Source organism: Fistularia commersonii, chromosome 23 (genome assembly GCF_037954325.1).
Source record: "Fistularia commersonii isolate RoL2024-O1a breed Wild chromosome 23, RoL_Fcom_v1.0, whole genome shotgun sequence".
Taxonomy (NCBI): domain Eukaryota; kingdom Metazoa; phylum Chordata; class Actinopteri; order Syngnathiformes; family Fistulariidae; genus Fistularia; species Fistularia commersonii.
Genome location: NC_141306.1, coordinates 6,583,392 through 6,597,448, shown reverse-complemented (window position 1 = coordinate 6,597,448; position 14,057 = coordinate 6,583,392). Strand labels below are relative to the sequence as shown.

At 40.8% G+C, this 14,057-nt stretch overlaps 1 protein-coding gene across 1 annotated transcript; it reads left to right on the top strand.

Moving 5' to 3' along the window:
• Positions 1 to 254: 254 nt before the first annotated feature.
• Positions 255 to 13,978, top strand: csnk1e (casein kinase 1, epsilon). Its single transcript, XM_086170417.1, has 11 exons — positions 255 to 492; positions 4,260 to 4,350; positions 6,677 to 6,787; positions 7,568 to 7,716; positions 8,337 to 8,565; positions 9,636 to 9,806; positions 9,956 to 10,104; positions 10,230 to 10,425; positions 10,747 to 10,886; positions 12,092 to 12,157; positions 12,246 to 13,978. The coding sequence occupies exons 2-10, from the start codon at positions 4,275 to 4,277 to the stop codon at positions 12,122 to 12,124; spliced, it is 1,254 nt and encodes a 417-aa protein (XP_086026543.1). The 5' UTR covers positions 255 to 492; positions 4,260 to 4,274; the 3' UTR covers positions 12,125 to 12,157; positions 12,246 to 13,978.
• The last annotated feature ends 79 nt before the right edge of the window (positions 13,979 to 14,057 follow it).

Here is a 14,057-nt window from a genome sequence, read left to right as displayed (position 1 = left end):
TGCCACACAGACACAGCGGTGTTTGAAACGACGCACTAAAGAGGAAAGTCGGTCCACTTCTGAATGAATCGATCACTATTCCAAACACGTAGTATGATTACGATTGCTTGTTATTTATAAACTGCAACAATATATACGTTACATTTACATCATTTGAGCGAACACAGCGGTGAATAAAGGGTGTAAAAGCCCGGTCCGATTCTGGGATGGAAGCAGCAGTAATCTGGAGGATGACATCATCGACGCTGTGGACAGGCGCGTTGTTAAGTAACGCGGGGGGAGACAGACGCTAGCGGAGGACGGCCGTCCGCGCTGCCCGGGCTTCTCAGGGACGATCAACAAGGAGTGTAGCCGACGACGGAGCCGAGAGCTGGGGGGGAATGAGAGCCGCCGCAATCTGCTCCCATCCTTCTCCGCCGCGGCCCCTTTCCGCCTGACAACCACCGGGACAGAACCTCCGCCGAAGCAGCTCCGACACCGCGTCCATATCGGGTGAGTGGCGGGTCGGGGAAAGGCGAAAATCAGGGGGGAAAGGGGCCCGAGTCGGCCGAATCAGAGTCTTGTATTCACGGCTTAGCAGTTGGGGGGGAGGAGGAGGGTGGTGGTGGTGTTGGAGTAGTAACGTCTTCTTTACATAGCTAGCCTAGCTTAGCTCCGCACGGCTATGGGTGCGGTTTTTTTTAACTTAAATACGAAAATGTGGCGAAGTCAAATCATAAAGGTCGGCGGATGGATGCCAGTGCGGGAGCGAGGCAACCCGACTCCCTTCGCCCGCTCGGACCGCTAGCATCATCGGCGAGGGCTAACCTTCGACTAACGTTCGCTGCTAGTCCGCTAACGTCCCCCCGAAAGTAAACACTTTTTAAAGGGACGGTCCGTTTGACACGTCTCGGCCGTTTGGAGCCGTTCGACCCGAGAGGTGCGGGGGTTTCTGCTCGTACGGTGGGTGTCAAATGTGTCGGTAATCCAATCGAACGGTGTTTGTTACCGAACGAGAGATTAAAAAATCCGACACTTGCGAAGTGGCAGTAATACAATCGGAAATACAACCTCGCAGATTGGGATTAGTTATTTACGCGTTGAGTTTAAGGCAGTGGACGGATTGACAGCTGTCTGGTCAAGCCTTGCGTCGTTCTGTTTTATTGGGATAGTCTGCTGGTCTCAACCCATTCACGCTTGGTTGTATTCCACTTGCTTTTCTTTCATGTCAACTGATGTCAGATCACCCACTGAAATTCACAGCCGTTCTACACTTGGGCTTGAGCGGATTACTGTGATGCGCCGCTAAATCACAACTAACCTGATATTGCATCTTTCCCTTCCTGTCTGGTCTCCCCACTGATAACATGATGCTTGTTCCGGGACAGTGAAGGAATAATTCCACTTGTCAGTGCGCATCGGTATGGGTGTCTGACATGCGGTATGTCTTAGAAATGAGCTGCAAAGAGAAACTCTGCAATGAGATATTTTCCAGAATGAAATCATGAACCCAAGGTATCTTGTTTTCAATGTGACATTGCAACATTGTACAGACCGGGGAATTGTTTGAGGGCATGGGTGCAAAGAAAGTGTCAGCGCCTGACTTGTCGCTTGAAGAATGTCTCAGTGGAAGACGTCTGCAATGGCCACTAATAAACCTCATGGACATCTGGGTTCAGAACTATTTAAGGTTCCCTTTTTTAATCAATGCTTCGGTCATTAATATTGATTGTTGTCGTACATTAGTATTGCCAGAAGCTTTCTGACAGTTGCCTCCCTTCCTATTGATTACATTGTTTGTTATGCACATGCGGGTAAACTAGGCAGCTGTTTTTATTGTAATGCATTGAAATGTTCTGTGACTTTTCTAAGAGTTAATAGAAAGGCATTGACCATCAGCAAGTTTCCTGAGAGAACCTAAACACATCCCTTGTGATTTAGAACAGGATTTGTTTTGGAACTCCATCAAGCCTCCCTTTCACAGTAACTCAGAATAATTTCACAGAAAGATAGAAAGTTATTTTGGTCAGCTGATCCAGTTATATGTCCTCTAGTGTTAGGTAATATGTATTTCACGCTTGGACCGAACAGCTGTGGAAAACTTCATCTGATGCAGTACTTTGTATGATTTGGCTCAAGATTTTGGTTCAACAATAGGCTTTTTACATTCAAAATTTGACTGCTTTCTAATGAAAGCCCAGATTGATGTGATCGATTGATTAACTGGAGAGATCTCCAAGACCCATAGTTTAGGTAAAGACACAAAGCTTTGGAAAGGACACGTGATCAGTTAATTGATTAATCCTTTTCTGCTGTTTTTGCCTAAACATTGATATTTTCTACCTTTTATCAAACATGACTAGATGATACAAACATTTAAGTGCTTTTTGACTATTGATCAGGAAAAGAACAAGATCAAGAGGCATAATGACAGCATGAGATACTCTGGATTTAAACTGTATGAGAAATCTGCATACAAATTTGTTTACTCTCTCTCTCTCTTACACTCACATAGATAACACAAACCCTTCCAGAAAGAAGGCCAAAGATTAACTGATTAATTGTTTTGTGTATGTAAAACGTTGTGATCTCCAGCCACGTATTGCCTTTAACTTGGTTGTTGAGGTAGTTTTGTCATGATATTCGAACAGAACTCTCTAATTTTAGAGAAGCAGGCCAACTCTGCTGACAATGAGCTGAAACTGTTTAATTTTTTCATTTAAAACACTGCCATTGTTGAGTTTTTGTTCAGTTTTTCTACCCACCCTTCCCCCTACCCCACCCAGCTCAGGGACATGTAACCTATTCCTTCACCCAACAAAACAAGTCACTCACCCAGCCTCCTCTTTTCCTCTAAAGTTTACAGTTTAGTCTTACACGGCAAAATTGTTGACGTTCAAGGATAGTGTAAGGTTGGAGCTTTTTTACAAAGGTGAAAGACTCTGCTGTGAGACTTTTGTTTGGCTGCAAAACAGGACAAACAACTAGTAATTCCACAACTATTTTGTAGGGATGTTTTTAAAGCGTATGTCAAGCATGAGAAAAAAAAACACAAATTGGCAGCAAATGTGAGGCTTTGGTGATGAATTATTGTATGTCATTACAGTGCCAAAGACAAAACAAGGAATAAATAATTTACTAATTCAAGATGTGTGTATATAAAATTACTTTTATTATTTTTGCTGATGAAATATGCCAATCTAGAGTTGTTTTTTCATCTGCCTGCCCCCTTTTCATGAGTGAAAAACTTTACTTTGAACACGTCCTCTCAGTCAGCCTGGGATGTCTCTACACATGACTTGTACTGCAGAATTGGCCGGCCTGCATTGGAAAGGGAGCGACGGCTGTTTCGAGTGGGAAAGTTCTGTGTTTGTTTTCTATAAGAGACGTGGGTGAAGGGCAAACTTCTCTGTGCAGAAGAGGAACCAGTTAAGATTGTGCCATCTGTCTAATATATTGGATTGTTCACAGGGCAGATAGCTGGCGCCTGTGCGCAAGTGTGTTTTTTTTTTTTTTGTAACTAGCGTCAGTGCTGTATTTGGGACAAGACTTCACCGTTGCATCAGGGGGAACAGTTTGTCTCAGTGGCATACTCAAATTGGTGTAGACAAATCAGATATCTTGATAAGAAATGTTCTGTGCCCATGCCTTCTCTGCAGCACTTCACGTGAAGTTCAGTGCACAGAGTTGTCCGAGGGCCGTGACACAGATTAAGCTAGCCATTGCTCCATGGATGCTCTTGCCTCCCCTCCTTAGGCAGTGTTGGTACAGAATAGTGCAGAGCGTAGTCTTGCTCTTGCAGTGGCTGCACAATGTGGTATGGAGGAGGGCACTGAATAAATGATGACCCTGCTACATCATCACGTGCACTACAGCTCACAAAGAACTCGTCATTTCTTTGTGTTTGCCAATTTATAGCTCTCAAGTAAGGACTGATTTGTTTCCACTTCTTTCACTTGGTCACTGGCATTTCTGTTAAGTGTTATTTTGCAGTATTTCTTTCTGCTGGTGATCTCATTGCTCCCCCCAGTGTGTGGCTGGAGGCCAGACAGCTGTTTACCCTGCTCATTCTACATTCTTACAAAAACTCACATGTTCACTGTGTTGGGCATTGACCTTCATCATGTGAGCAGAAGACTCGTTCATGCAGTTTCTTCCTAGCTGAAAATGGTCTTGTTTAGTACTCAAGAGAGACAAAATAGTGCTATCATGAAGAACTTTCCTGTCAAGTGTTCTGTGTGTCTTTTAACAGATGCTTATAAATGTTGTCTCTTTCACAGTGACGACCCATAACCATGGAGCTCAGAGTTGGAAACAAGTACCGGCTTGGGAGAAAGATAGGGAGTGGTTCCTTCGGAGACATTTATCTCGGTAAGTGGAAATTGACGCTGTTTTTGACTGATAAGTGATAATGTTCAAATGACTATGAGTTACTGAAAAGGAGAAAAAAAAAGGTTTCCAACAGCAAAGTTTCTGGAATCACAATTAGTTTTGTTTTTTGTTTTTTTTTAAATTCTGTATATCCCTGACTGATTACCCCGTGAATTTTTTGAAATCTTATTATTGGGCAGATGTAGTGTGTCTTGCTGAAAATCTTGTTTTGTCCTGTGGACTGCAGGCCCATGTGTCATTCTTGGTTCTTAAATTTGCTTTTGCTCATTTCTACCTGCTCGTGGTGGTGGAAATAACTCTTCATGGTCAAAATGAGCCTCGGACCACCCTGTGGGCCATGACGAGCTTTCCACTTGTGATGAAAAGACTTCATCATCCGTGTCTCTGATCCCTGACAGCTTGGTTATGTGGCTTCACTGTTCACTCCATCACACACATACAAGGAAAGCGCGTATTAATTCCATTGCTAAAAGATATATGTCAATTCTGAGCTCATTACCCCACAATTGTATTCCGAAGACTTACTTTCATATTTGAGTTATTTTGCCACTAATGTGGTTGTGTGTCCCTTTGTGGCTGGTCCTGTGATAGTGTCCCGAGGGTGTACCTTGCATCTAGCTTGTTGTCTGCCGGGACTGGTTCCAGCAATCCCTGCAACTCTGTTTGTAAGATAAGCAGTATAGAGAATGATTGAATGCCATTGGCATGTTTTCATGGTTTTATTTATGGGTGTCCCTGAACAGCCTTTGGTGTTATTACAGAAGTGGTGTGTAGCTCCCACAACGTCCACTTTTTCCAGAAAGACTTCTTTTGGCTCATTATTGACATTAAAGTTGTCTATAAACTACAGTGCCAGAGATTCCCTACAGTTCTGGCAGTTTCCACAGCTTGTGCAATAAAATTTTGCTCTCAGGAGTTGCTTTTCTTGCCAATACTACTTATCAGGGATGTGCCTAATCATTATCCCTATTATCAAATTGTCTTTCAAATGTTTTCAGGATTGATTGATTAGTTGATTTTGAAGTTGATGTGTGTGTGTGTGTGTGTGTGTCTGTGTGTGTGTGAGATATATAAAAAGTTGTATGAATTGTCATTGTCAAGGTTTCCAACCTCCAGTAGTAACAGCCCTTAAGCTGCCTCACACAATGCAGTACCTGATGTAAATGCACCAGCAACTAACTTGGATCCACAACATCAGATTTACCAAAAAGTTTGTTCCAGAACGTATGAGCTAGTTGCACATAGATGTCTTTTAGAAGCTTGTGGTCAGCTGGAGAAACTACCCCCCTTCCAACTTCCACTGGTTTGCCCACTGTTGTGATACTTTGCCTACAGGAAGACAAAGTTAGAAACAGTTGGACTAAGGATAGAAGTCAACTATTGTCTTTTTTTGAATCTTTAATCATATCACCACAGATTGAAACAGAACAAGTGGGGGATTTGAGTGAGTGAATTTCCTGATCAGTTTTATGCATTTAAAAAAACAGCTGGCTGCTGATAAAGCCAGTTGCTTATCGGAAGCAAGAAGACCTCAACCCTACTTGTCTCGTCCCTGGGACACTGAGTGAGAACAGTCTGTAATGGAGGAACACGTGATGACCTCAAACATCTGACAAAGAGGAAGAAACAGCAACTCTAGGTTGTTGACAATGATTATAAGCTATTTCGATCACCTCCACCCCCAAAGTACAAGTTAACAAACAAAGGCATATGACATTTTCACATGACTCAATTAGTCAATTTGTTTTAGATCCCCAGATACATAGTGTGAGTGCAAGCTCTGCTGATTTAAGTTGTTTTGATATAGAAAAGCAACTTGCCCCATGGAAGAGTTTGGGTAGTCTAAATACAACCCTGTTTGACCTCATGTTTTGTAAAACTGTACAAGACATTATGCCTAATAGTGGAACAACTGACTGAAGATACAGTTGGGTGAAGAGGAGGCCTTAACAGAACTTCATAATTTAAAGCATGATGGTCCATGGGCAACCGTCTTTGGAGGGTAATACACTTGTATATCAACATGAAAATATTGAATCCAGGAATGATTTTTACTGTTTGTTAATATACATTTTCAATAAATTGACCAAACTTTCTGTTTTGTGTTTCAGTCTTTGCTCAACTTTCCGTCCCTTATATTCTTTCCACATTTATTTTCATAGTGTCACTTTTCACTCTGCGCTATTAGGTCCTCCTCCTCTGGGCAGTGAACCTGATTTTCCTTCATATTCTTCCATGGTTTGTGGGGTACTTGAGAGATGGTTATAGATCTCACAGTTGTGGTTGCATTTTTGTCTCTCTTTAGGTGCCAACATTGCTACTGGTGAGGAGGTAGCTATCAAACTGGAATGTGTGAAGACTAAACACCCACAGCTGCACATTGAAAGCAAGTTTTACAAGATGATGCAAGGAGGAGGTGAGGAGAAAATACAACTTCAGACTGAGTGGCCATGCGTTCAGCATGCACATTAATTTTACTTATTTTTTTGTTTTCCCTAGCTACACTGGAAAGATGTAGATCTACTTTTTTTTTAACTGAAAAGAAAAACATTTTAGTATATATGGCAGGGTGATTTTTACCTCTGTCATGTTGGCAATGAAATCCAGAACTAAAGTTGTGATCAGGTTTGTAATTGGAAAAATAATATTGTAAGGGGTTCCCTTTGGTTTATATAATTTATGAAGTGAAATGTGGCAAACACAAGACAGATGATTTAGGACGCACAGTGGTATGGGTTTAATTAGTATTATCAGTATTAGTATTGCTTTCAAATAAATCCAAGTGTTGATTTTGTTTTAATTTTTCCAATGAAAGTTTTCATTTTGAAAAATTGAGTATGCTCTATGTCTGGATCTGGCAGAGGAACATCATTATAACTGTTGTGTTAAGATGTCAATTCCACTATGGCCTAGACTTGATGACTTCTGATATATTAGGTACTGTAGGCATCAATCATGACCGTGATTGGTGCAGGTTGTCTACCAAAAGAATTGAAATATCTTATATGAAGAGGTAGATAGGGAATTCACATTTTCTGTGGGAGGTAAAATTATATTGATATCTTGGTCATTAAAAGAATCTAATTTTAAAATGTTATTTAAGGTACTGCAGGGAATGGGTGAGGGAGCTGTGTCCTAATGGCTAAGTGTTATAAGGTGATGACAGGATAAATATCCTTCTGTGTGTTTATTTCAGTGGGCATTCCTTCCATAAAGTGGTGTGGCGCTGAGGGTGATTACAACGTGATGGTAATGGAACTCCTCGGTCCCAGTTTGGAGGATCTCTTCAACTTTTGTTCCAGAAAGTTCAGCCTAAAGACCGTCTTGCTCCTGGCCGACCAAATGGTATACCTCAAATGTTTGTAAAGTTTAATGCAGAAAACTAAAAGTTTTTGCGTTTCCAAAGTTGCTTTTGACACTGTTTGAATAAGACAGAAACGTTCCAATCCCACTCTGTCAACTACACGACCTACTTTTACTTTTATTCCTTTGTATACATGCACATGATTGCACATGATTCCCCCAAGGCTACTTGGAAGACAAGATTATAGATGTTTGGGCTTTGGCTTTTCTTAAGCATCCAGTGGATTGTGTTGGCCTTTTCTTAGACTTTGCTGCCCTAGATATTTATTTTAATAGAATGCCATTTTTTAATCCCCTCTTTTCTTTGAAATACAACTGCTGCCGTTTGACTATATGTTTGTATGACTTTCCTCTTCAAGCTTGGGGTCATCCCTGTCCCTTGTACTGTCTTCATATATCTCCTTGGATACTTCAGTTTTTTATATATTGATGAGCCAAGCGCAGCTAGTACAAGTTGAATTTGGAAAAACAACACTTTGCTAATGTTCAGTTAGAAACCAGAGTTTGACAGTCTGCCCAGCAGTCCACATGTGCACTGATAGTTTTAAGGTTTAAATCAAAAAACTGACAGTTTTCTCTTTGTCTCCCACCTGTCCTCATAGATAAGTCGAATTGAATACATCCACTCCAAGAATTTCATTCATCGGGACGTGAAGCCCGACAACTTTCTAATGGGCCTCGGGAAGAAGGGTAATCTGGTGTACATCATTGACTTTGGTCTGGCCAAAAAGTACCGTGATGCCCGGACACACCAGCACATTCCTTACCGGGAGAACAAAAACCTGACAGGCACGGCTCGTTACGCCTCTATCAACACACATCTTGGAATTGGTAAGATTGATATAGACGCACAAACATGTAGAGTTGCTGAACTGAAAGCAGATCATGCCCATAGTCATATTATAAGCAATTGTATAATAATTGAATGAGGTTCAAAAATCAAAATTTGGGTAAAAACTTTAACACCAGAGCTCTTAGGGTTTGTTGTTGAAACTTTAGCGTAAATAAATGATAAAACCACTGTAAGATTGCAAAGACTGTTTAGATAGTGCAAATAATCCTGTGTGAACAAGATATTGAGGATAAACAAAAAAAATCCTGTGCAGAAGATTTGTAATGATGATCCCATGGGAAATATCGTGCCAGACCACACCTAACTAACTATCTGCCACGACACTTTCTAATTTGGCTCAAGCAACTACTTACAGAAGATGTCCATTGCTTTTTGACTTGTGTTGGCTTCCACCACCATGTCCCCAGACTTGCCCTTCTAAAGAAGTGAATTCTATTTCACACTGGGTTCATGATGCGGATTGGAGCTTCAGTTTTGTTCTCTTAGACAGAATCCAATGTCCCACAGTTCACTGTGACATCTGCCTTGAAATACCATATTTCATGTGACGTTTCAGTCCCCGCGTGTGAGATATTTTCTTTACGCCCCTTTAATGTGTCCCGTATTTTCTAGAGTCAGTTGTTCTGGTTTGTTTACTCTTAAAGAAGTCACAACCCCTCAATTTATCGTCCAGGTTCATTTGGTGGATATCAAGTAAATGGATTTTGTTACAATAGTTACTCAAATTTTAACCCAGTTCAGTGAATTTTAGCCTTTGGTGACCATGTGTTTCACCAATGTGTATCCAAAGAGAAGTTGGAGGACAGAATCAAAAATAGTTTCCAGTCAGATAATAGGCATCTATTGGGAAAAGGTGCTTATGAGCATTTCAATTTTTTTTCGACTTCAGAGAATGGGATTACAAACTGAACTGAGTGATTGTGTGCCACATAAGCATTGTTGTTTTTGAAATCAAGGCACAGAAATAGTTTGTCAAAGCACCTGTTGTCAGAATGGCTGGGGAACAAAGCGGACATCACTCTCATGCAGTGTAACATTTTGTCCACAGAGCAGTCCAGACGTGATGACCTGGAGTCTCTAGGATACGTCCTCATGTACTTCAACCTTGGGTCTTTACCCTGGCAGGGCCTCAAGGCAGCAACCAAAAGACAGAAGTATGAACGAATCAGTGAGAAGAAAATGTCCACTCCCATTGAGGTTCTTTGCAAAGGATACCCCTGTAAGTGACTTTCTCTGTTTTGTAATAACAGCTAAGGTTATCTAAGTATGGAATATAACACTTACAAATATTGCTTTTTAAGACAAAAGATCAACATTATTATTTTTTCTTTTTTTTTTATCTTGACACTGTCTTTTCACTTTATGCAGCTGAATTTTCTACATACCTGAATTTCTGCCGTTCACTTCGATTTGATGACAAGCCCGACTACTCTTACCTGCGACAGCTCTTCAGGAATCTTTTCCACAGACAGGGCTTCTCCTACGATTATGTTTTTGACTGGAACATGCTGAAGTTTGTAAGTTGCAAATGTTGTGACGATGTTTTCGATAAGCCTTATACAGGTGTGGCCCAGTTGCCTCCAAACAGCTTTCAATGAAGCTAATGAAAACCTCCTTAAGTATGTGCAATCTGTATTTTTAGGGTGCCAGTCGGACAGGAGAAGATGGTGATAGGGAGAGACGGGTGGGGGAGGAGAGGGATGATCGGATCGGCGGGGCCCCCAGGGGGTCTGCAGCACGTGGCTTGCCTCCTGGTCCAAACCCTGGACCAGCCAACAGAGTGAGGAATGGGCCAGAGCAGGCCATTGCTAACCCCGCCTCCCGGGTTCAGCAGTCTGGTGAGTTTAAATATGGCCCCTTAAACCAGAAGTCACTGAGGAAAGAGTATTGTGTGCATGATCATTGACATATACAGTCATTATGCCACATTTCCAAAAATCAAAAGGCAAAGATGCTGTTGAAATATCAAGCACGGAGAAAAAAATAAATATTTTGATTTAATTACCTAAAAGTATCTGATTATACACACAATTTAAAAAAAATCCTCTTGATCCCTTGTTTCTACCAATTAAAAGATTTGACAGCCTTTAACTATATTGACACCCTGATACTATTTTAAATGACTTGAGGCAAAATTCCGTTTTTCAACTTAATTTCAGGAAACACATCACCACGAGCTATTTCTCGTGCTGAAAGGGAGAGGAAAGTAAGCATGCGGCTCCACCGTGGGGCTCCTGCCAACGTTTCATCTTCAGACCTCACAGCCCGCCATGACCAATCCAGAATCTCCACGTCACAGGCAAGAAAACACAAGATCTCTGTTGGTTGAAAAAAAAAAAAAAAAAGGTTTCAAAGTTCAAAAGATGCTAATCAGATAAAGCATTGGTAATATATTTTCACATATAGTTATAATTTTGTTTGTATGAGTATATTTGCATAAATCTATCAGAATGACCTTGATTAAATCGCTATCAACATCCACAGTGGAATGTACACATTCACTGTTTTGTTTCTATAGTCCCTTTTTAATAAATATATTTAGTTGAATGAGACCTAAATTCAACACATTACTGTACAGTTTTTGTACAGTACACTGTACAGTGGGACTGAATAACCTGGCAAAAAAAAAGATCCTGTTTATTTATTCATTACTTGTTTAAGCTCATACCTAGATCGCAGTGGCAGCAGAGCAAGTAGGACATCCTGGCCAACACTCTTAAGCACTTTCTAGATGACCCTAAGATGTGTTAAGGCCAGGCAGGGTATATCATCCCACTGACTTGCACAGGGTTGACCCCAGGGCTCCCTTCCAGGTTGATGGGCCAAGAAAAACTAACCCTCAAATACCTCAACTCTTCACTTGAGGAATTAATTCTTGTCCGGGGATACAACTGTAGTCTCTGTGACAGCTTCACATTTTGGCATTAAACCATTCCTGGGCCTGCTGCAGCTCAGATGCTGATGAGACCCAGAGTGGTCCTATGGGTCTCCTCAACATCCACGAGCCAAACAGAATCTTTGGCAGAGACCAACACCCTCTAGAAACCTATTTGACCCTAAGTCGGCAAGACAAACTTAGTTCTCGCATCATAATCCAGTAGCACCCCCTGCAGATCCCCATGGGATGTTGTCACCTTTCAAGTCTACGGTGCGCATGTATGCAAGAAAAGCTTTAGCCTACAAGTGTGAGTGAAGAGTTGGTCCACTGTTCCTGGACCAGAACCTCATCATTCCTCTTAAATCAAAAGGTTCACTTTTATCCTGATGCTGTGTGAAATATCACCTAAAGGATACTGCCTGGAACTGAGTGATTTGCAACATTGACCATAGTATGAAAAGCCTTTTTTTTGTGTGTGTGTATATATATATATATATATATTCATTTACACACCGGTGCAGTGTGATGAACACAATTGCATTCATTAATTTTCCCTTTTTCTTGTCACAGAAAGCGATCCAAATTGCTTGTTCTTCTGCTCAGTCTCAGTATTGTTTCTTTTTCAGGTCAGCGTGCCGTTTGAGCATATGGGAAAGTAGATTTCTGGCTCTGCATGCACATGTACCTGACAGGTGAGGTCTGGTTTCCGTTGGTGATTGCAGAAATACACTTCTCGCTCATCTTGTTATCAGATGTTTAACAGTGCACATATGATGACAGGGCTGCAAGGTATCATCACCCCTCTGGTTTATTTTCCTTCATGTTACCTTGTTTGAGGGAAGCATCATGGACATACAGAACACTGGAAAAGATCCCTGGAAGAACATAGCAGTTGCCCAGTGTTTGCTCTGTCACAGATGATCATCGCTTTAATACAAGAAGCAAACAAATGAGTGCTCTCCTTTCTTTAACCCGCCACCGAATCACTCTCTTCCCCTCAGTGACCCTCTGTTTGGACTGATGTAATGAACTGTTGACAACAAGGAGGCATCAGACACACATTTTCATTTTTTAAATTTGAGGATTGTTAGATATGACTCTGTTTTAAGACAGCAGAAACAACTTATTGGTGAATGTCGTCTCTGTCATCATCCACAGGGACACCATTTTTATTTGGTTGTTGTTTTGATTTAATTTCTTTGCTTTTTAGGAGAAAGAGAATAGGTAAGAGAGGATGGGGAGGGGAGTGGTGTACAAAAGCAGAGGTGAGATTGATCAAGGTGAATCCATGCTTTAGCTTTTTTTGTTTCAAAGAAAATTGTATGTGGTAAAGTAACAGTTGCTGCTTGCCTGCCCTTCAAACAAGTTGTGATTTTTGTCCCTTAAACCAAAAGCACCATAACATCCATCTGTTTTGTTGCCTGTTTTTGAGTTATGTGTTTTCATGTGTTTTATTGTGAGCTGGTTCGGTTGTAAGTCAGCAGTTGGCGCAAAGACAAAGACGCACTCCACAAGACTTGAGGGAATGTCCTCAGGAAATTATCTGTATTTGACCAGTGATCACGAGGTCATGGCTGCCTGTTTTACTAAGTGGCAGCAATTTTTATGGTAGTTCCTTAATGTTTGTTTGTTTGTTTTGCTTTTTTTTTTAAATGTTATAAAAATCCTTGGAGTGGGCGACCCCTGGTAGGGGTTGCTGTGGGTGGGGATTTTTTTTCTTTTTTAAGTGTTTACTGTAAATATGTTTTTTTTTTTTGTTTTTTGTTTTTTTTTTTAATTTTGATGTAAAGGCAAAATGTGTTCATTTGTTTTGAGATGTAAAGTAGAATCATGCATATTCCTGACATACATTGAGGCTGGTTTCAGAATTTTACTCATTTAAAAGTTCAGAATTTTGGGACTTTCCCGTTGCTTTGCCAGCTGGGTCATTGAACACTTTGCTTGTGTGAGAGAATGATTGTAAATCCCTGATAATGATACAAGACTCATTGTCTATACGTATTGTTTGTTTTAAATCTATTTGTTAATTACTTTTATATGTTTTGAAATGATTCGGTCATTAATTTTATCACTGATTCACCTTCCTTGTTCTTGTATTATTATTATTATTATTATTATCCTTTGCTCTTCCATTCGTATGCTTCAAAAGCTGTCCAATCAACTTGTATAATACATAGGGCTTTCCATATTCCCTTTGCAAAAATGACATTCTAACAACTTGATGCCAATCTTTTATTTTAACCAGTACCCTCAATGATGTCATTCAGAAGAAAACATAACAATTGCAGGGATGTGTAAATAGCTATGTACTGTGTGTGTAATTACCTTTGTACAGGGCGCCATGACCCAGTGGCATTGTAACCCTCGTGTGGATGGCTGGGGGTGAGAGACGTGGAGGCCGTGGAAATTTCACTATGTATTGTGTACTGATATCCTGTACAGTTGTTTAACACTTTATTTACAACAGTATTTGTGTATATTTTATGAAGTAATAAAAATAACATTGCTCAAAACGTTTGTCCAAAAGACTTTAAAAGTGTGTACGGTACTTGTTCGCAGGGAGGTTGGACACCCGTTCACAAGGTGTCCCTG

Coding starts and splice junctions, on each gene's coding strand:
- csnk1e (XM_086170417.1), top strand. CDS start 4,275: ATGGAGCTCAGAGTTGGAAACAAGTACCGGCTTGGGAGAAAGATAGGG. Junction 8,566..9,635: donor CAACACACATCTTGGAATTG/GTAAGATTGATA, acceptor TTTTGTCCACAG/AGCAGTCCAGACGTGATGAC. Junction 9,807..9,955: donor TCTTTGCAAAGGATACCCCT/GTAAGTGACTTT, acceptor CACTTTATGCAG/CTGAATTTTCTACATACCTG.